General features: G+C 47.6%; 1 protein-coding gene across 1 annotated transcript; it reads left to right on the plus strand.

The window, feature by feature from the left end:
• Positions 1-1991: 1991 nt before the first annotated feature.
• LOC117851052 (plant cysteine oxidase 2) lies at positions 1992-4870 on the plus strand. Its single transcript, XM_034732956.2, has 5 exons — positions 1992-2586; positions 3019-3140; positions 3288-3459; positions 3571-3774; positions 4444-4870. The coding sequence occupies exons 1-5, from the start codon at positions 2328-2330 to the stop codon at positions 4578-4580; spliced, it is 894 nt and encodes a 297-aa protein (XP_034588847.1). The 5' UTR covers positions 1992-2327; the 3' UTR covers positions 4581-4870.
• The last annotated feature ends 1152 nt before the right edge of the window (positions 4871-6022 follow it).

Below are 6022 nucleotides of genomic sequence, written 5' to 3' on the forward strand. Positions count from 1 at the left end.
TCTTTTTCACGATGCATCAGTTTCGTATTTGCTGAGAGCTGCCATGTCGATCGAGTGACCTCAAGGAAATAAAGGGATGAACAGCTGGTGGTGGTGCTATACACGCTTAAGTGAATCTCGTCGATTTTTGCTGCCCTGGAACGAAAAGATGTATCGTGCTGCGTCGTCATCGCTTGCACGCACTGGCAGCAAACTCTTGCACTGCAAGCAAAGATTTGGACTAAACATTTTTATTTGTCCAGGAATTAGCGACATGTATCAAAATGCAAAATAACATATTTTCTTATTTCACAAGATGGTTAAGCCATGCATGTATCTTGTAGCTCACATCTAGCCTAACCATTGCAGCTCCAATAACCACTCGGTTATTATATTAAACATTTCTTTGCCACTTGATTCATCAACAAACATTTCCGTGCTCCGGCTCGTGCTGTTGATCTTAGGTCATGTTTAGTTGTCCGATTTTGGACAACCAAAATCATTGTGCCAGAACTGTAGCATACTGTAACGTTTCGTTTGTATTTGTGAATTATTGTCCAAACATTGACTAATTAGGTTCAAAAGATTCATCTCGCAAAGTACAACAAAACTGTGCAATTAGTTTTTGATTTCGTCTACATTTAGTACTCTCTGCATGTACCGCAAGTTTGATGTGACAGGAAATCTTCTTTTTTATAGTGCCAAAGTTAGATTTTGGGGAACTAAACATGACCTTAAACACTCTCATGCGACACTTGCCTGTTGGTTGGTACTCTACTCAAGGAAAGTGGGGCACACGGGCCTTGTTTAGTTACCTGATTTTGGTTGTCCAAAATCACTGTGTCAGCACTGTAGCATACTGTAGCGTTTCGTTTGTATTTGTGAATTATTATCCAAATATTGACTAATTAAGCTCAAAAGATTCGTCTCGTAAAGTACAACCAAACTGTGCAATTAGTTTTTTATTTCATCCACATTCAGTACTCCATGTATGTACCGCAAGTTTGATGTGATGGGAAATCTTCTTGTCAAAGTTGGAATTTGGGGAACCGGGCCGGATCACTTGCCAAGCGCCCACTGCTTGCCTGCCGAGCAAGGGGCTGCCCCGTGGGGCCCGCCCTGGCCGGCTTTAACAATTCAAGGAGCCCTTTCTGCGGATCACCATCACACACAGTACTGCACGCACAGTGGGAAGGAGCTCTTCTTCTCTTTTTTTTTTATTATAAAGAAGTACTGCTAGGAAGGAGCTTGGACAGTTGGACTGCAAAGCATCAAGCATCTCCAATAAACCCATGCTGCCTTTTCCGGCAGGCCCGGGAAAATATCTCAAGCCTGAACGGATACCGTGCCCACTGTTTGGGAACAAACAGGCGGATCGATCATGCTTTGCCTCTTCCTTTCTCAGCCAAGTGGTACGGTCCTTCTCTTTCTAGAGAGTGGAGACGGTCTCCTCGGGGTGTGGTTACTGGCCGACACCTGGCTCAAGGACCCCCCACGTTTTGTTTTGCCTGCACCACACAGGAACTGCTGCTGCATGAAGCCTCGATACTTCATCAGAGATTCAGAGGTAGTGAGAGTGGCAGACAGAACGTGGAAATTTCCAACCAAGGGGGAGGAGAAAAAGAAAAGAAAAAAAGCTGGCATTGCATTGCATTGCAACCTCTCGAGTCTCAACATCGCCACGTACGTGCCACTCTAGGCATGGATGGATGAATGCGGACACTACCCTGATTAACGTGACGTCACGGTTCATTACCCAAGCTGGAAAAAAAAACAAAATCCACCGAATAAATCCCGTCGTCACCTGACGTCCGGAAGAAGCAGCAGGCCGAAGTCAGCCGTGGCGCGCGGGCCCACGCGTCGGCCTCACCGGTGCGGATAACGAAACCGTGTACCCAACCGACCGGATCCCGCCTGCCACCCTCCCACGCCGCCGTCGGTTTTGCTGCCGCCGCGCATCGCTTTCCGCCTCCCCCCCCAACCCGAATCGGCGGCCGCGACACCCACAGCCTCTTCCCCACCCCTCCCGATCGAGCGAGTCGATGGGCTCGCTTGCCTGCCTCGGTCCAGACCCCCTTGCCTTCCTGATGGCACAGCCCACGGTTTTGCTACCACCACCTCCTCTGCCCCGTCCTCCTCCTCCTCCAGCCGCTGCTGTCGCTGCTTATAGCAGCGCGCTGCCGGCCCTTTTTTCTTCCCCACGACTGCCGCTTCCCTTCTTCTTCCTCGCACCGCGTCCTTATCGCCTCTCCTTTCTCCGATTCCTCGCCGCTATCGCGCCAAAGGATCGCTTTTTTTTTCCTGCGAGGTAATTAATATCACCGGCCTGTTGGTACGGTGGTTGATCGATGAAGGTGGTTGCTGGGGGAGTGGAGGTGGCGAAGCCCGCCGGCACGGCGGCCGGGGAGCGCACGGCCAAGCGGCGGCGGGTGGCGGCGGAGCCGGCGGGGGTGAGGCGGCCCGGGGTGGCGCGGCGCGGGAGGAGGCGGCGGGTGCAGGCGGACGCGGCCGCCGTGCAGCGCCTCTTCCAGGCCTGCCGCGACGTCTTCAGGGGGCCCGGCACCGTGCCCAGGCCCGACGAGGTCCGACTGCTCCGCGACATGCTCGGTGCGTTATCTCTACTCACACCACTACTTACCTCTGCTGCTCTGCATTCCTCTGTTCGTGTATGTGATTCAAAGATATGAGTAGTAGCCAGTTCAGCGTGTCAAAAGGTTCCCCAAAATTTCCTGAATTTTGAAGCATGGTGCGATAACCCACTCTCGAAAGTTCGTTAGTTACACGGGTTCGTGTGAGCAGGAACAGATTAAACCGGAATTGTTTGCAGGAACACACATATTTTTTTCCTTCTGGTTTTACCCTGCAGTGTCCTGATTGTTGCTGCTTAGCGTGTTTGGTGAAACGCAGGAGACTAGCAAAATTTTCATTCGAGCCGTCTTGTCGTAGGAAGCATGCATAAGAGTCTCTGCCTCAGCATATGTATATTATGTCCTGTTCATGGATTTACTGAATTTGAATCGCCGGTGATAATGTTTGCAGACAGGATGAAGCCGGAAGATGTCGGCCTAAGCCCAGATCTCAAGTTCTTCAGGGCTAGAGATGCCGCTCAAGGAACCCCCACCATTACGCACACGACAATATACAAATGCCCAAATTTTTCGGTAAGCATGCCATGCTGTGGAAATTAACTCTTGAGTGTAAATCTGATCAATAAGTTGTCCATGCGAATATGCGATGTCTAGGGTTCTTAGCTGAACCGCAGCATTTGAAAGACTTGTTCTAACTGATGTCCGTGCTTTGCTTGGCAGATGGTTATCTTATTTTTGCCGCAGAACGCGGTCATCCCTCTCCACAATCACCCTGGAATGACGGTATTCAGCAAGCTGCTCCTCGGATCCATGCATATCAAGTCATATGACTGGGTTGATGCTGATTCTGATCCATCAGCGAGCAGCTGTTCATCTTCAGCTGATGATCAATGTAAGCTTTTGATCAGTCTATATATTTTGTCATCAGTTTTGCTTTATCTTTACTGTCATCCACCCTCCATATATAGTGCAAAGCTTCTAATGTTAAAGGTTTGCTTTGCAGTGAGATTGGCTAAACTGGTGGTGGATGGTGTTTTTACAGCGCCGTGTGACACCTCAGTCCTGTATCCGACGACAGGAGGAAACATGCATCGATTTACCGCCATTGCGCCTTGCGCAATCCTTGACATTCTTGGCCCCCCTTACTCCATAGAAGAGGATAGGGATTGCACATACTACACTGATATTCCAAATACACACCATTCGAGTAAGTAGCCACATCTTTTTACCTCTGAAATCTGAATGCTTTCAGCATTCATTACTACCTCTTAATTTCGACAAATGTACCATATTGGCACTTGAAAGGCTTGTCCCGTCATCAACTATATTCAAAAGCCAAGTTGGTGGTTGAGGGATTTATGGTATTGGCAACATGCACAATGCTAGATATTTCTGTACTTGTTTAATCACAAAACTGTGGACGGTTTAGGCATGATCTGCAATCATGTAGTTAATCATAGTTTATCAAAAACAGTTGTTTCTCATGGAGCAGCCCACCGGATAGGGAAAGGTTTCTGCTAGTTAAATAACAACATGCAGATGGCTTTGTTTAAGAACTCAGGTACAGTCCATCTCGCAACCTGGGCACGTGATCAGCGGTTTAAGCACACAGTTTCGCGCTCATGTGCCAGTTGGAACCTCCTGTATAAATTAATCTAGCTTCACCCTTAAGACATTAGACACATGAACTGCAATACCGTGTATCTTGCAATGCTGCTTGTTTGTGCTAATTGAATAAAGGCAAACCTGGAAATTGAATTCAGTTGCTCATTGGATGTTACTGTCACTATTTTCGTGTAATTATTACCAGCTGTGTATTGAGTTCTCGCAACTGTATTGAGGCTCACAGAAGCTTGTTTTGTGTTTCTGCTTGCAGCGGCAGACGGCACCACTGACCTCGCCAGCGTGGAGCAAGATCAAGGCCATCTGGCATGGCTAAAGGAGATCGACATGCCGAGGGAGCTGAAGATGTGCAGCGTCCACTACGGCGGCCCGCCGATCTCTGACAAGTGACCGACGCCCGCTCTCTCCGGTTGTAGCTGTACTGTACCTAACTGATGTCCAACTGATCATGGCAGGATCATCCTGAGTTCCTGACCTTGTGAATAGCACTAGCAGCAAGCCATGAGCCTTCGCAGACAGACTCCCACCAGTTGGCGAGAAACAGAATGCTTGCTTGCCTCTGTGCACGCGGCGTTGTTGTTGTTAGATGTTTTCCTGGCCTATGCTTCGTTTTCTTCTTTTTAAATGGATGTTTCCTGTTCTTGGTTCTTAGTTAATACATAGATAATCCACAGATTTAATTTCGTTTCTATATCTCTTTAGTGTTCGGAATTGACTGTTTATTTCAAGTAGCTTTCCATGCTGTGAATTCTGAAATCTGAACCGTGAATTCTAAAATGCAAGCCAGAAGTCAGCGAAAACACATTCTACAAATATAAAATGTAGACATCATTTTCAACTGTTTGACTGTTTTTATCCTGTGATGAACTATTGTCAAAGTTCAAATTTTCATACAGTAGGTCCCCTCACAAACTGAGTCCTGACATCTGAACGGAAATGACACCTAACAAGGTGTGGAAGGGCATTCATTTATCTTGTACACATAAACGAACTATATGCGGGCGTAAATGCAAGTCAAACTGTTCTGCGACCATGTGGAGAACGCTCTTGCAGATATGCGTTCTAGATGTAGTATAGGCATCATTTTCACTAGGATGATTAGCGAAACAAAAAAGAGAGAGCAAATGATCGATTTTTCAACCAAAATTTCAGTAGACGACAGCCTCGGACTTTTCAAACTGTCTGCTTTACCAACTCTGGGGCCTGTTTAGTTCCCCAAAATCCCAACTTTGACACTATACAAAAAGAAGATTCCCATCACATCAAACTTGCGGTACATGCATGGAGTACTAAATATAGACGAAATCAAAAACTAATTGCACAGTTTTGTTGTACTTTGCGAGACGAATCTTTTGAGTCTAATTAGTCAATGTTTGGACAATAATTTACAAATACAAACGAAATGCTACAGTTGCGCATTTATGGCAAAATGCAAACTTTGCCACTTTCAATTTGGAACTAAACCAGGCCTGGGATGGCATTATCCAAAGTGTGTACAGTCTGTGTTTCGCCGACTTGTCGGCCTGGGCCAAGCATATACACAAATTCTATAGACAGACGGGCCCAGTTAAAAATTCTGGCAAGTGCTGTCGCGGGCTATAATCAACCGCAAGCTAAAATAAGGCCCACAATACGTTCTTCTGCATGCAGGCGCCGTGCGGGCGTCGAACGCTTCCAGAATTTTTTTTCGTTATGTGGCTTCCCAAGTATGAGATGCGTGCGGGTAATTTGATCCGTCGGATGGGGTCCCTCTAACCCTACCTTGCGAGATACCCCCGCGCTTCGTCTGCTCCGCGCCGCTCCCGCGCGCGCTTCCCCGCCGGCCTTGGCGC

This window comes from Setaria viridis, chromosome 3 (assembly GCF_005286985.2).
Source record: "Setaria viridis chromosome 3, Setaria_viridis_v4.0, whole genome shotgun sequence".
NCBI classification, from domain to species: domain Eukaryota; kingdom Viridiplantae; phylum Streptophyta; class Magnoliopsida; order Poales; family Poaceae; genus Setaria; species Setaria viridis.

What these genes read in the sequence shown, in the direction of transcription:
- LOC117851052 (XM_034732956.2), top strand. Translation starts at nt 2,328, where the DNA reads ATGAAGGTGGTTGCTGGGGGAGTGGAGGTGGCGAAGCCCGCCGGCACG. An exon ending in ACAAATGCCCAAATTTTTCG is followed by an intron (nt 3,141 to 3,287) that starts GTAAGCATGCCA and finishes TTTGCTTGGCAG; the next exon opens with ATGGTTATCTTATTTTTGCC. An exon ending in ATCTTCAGCTGATGATCAAT is followed by an intron (nt 3,460 to 3,570) that starts GTAAGCTTTTGA and finishes TTTGCTTTGCAG; the next exon opens with TGAGATTGGCTAAACTGGTG.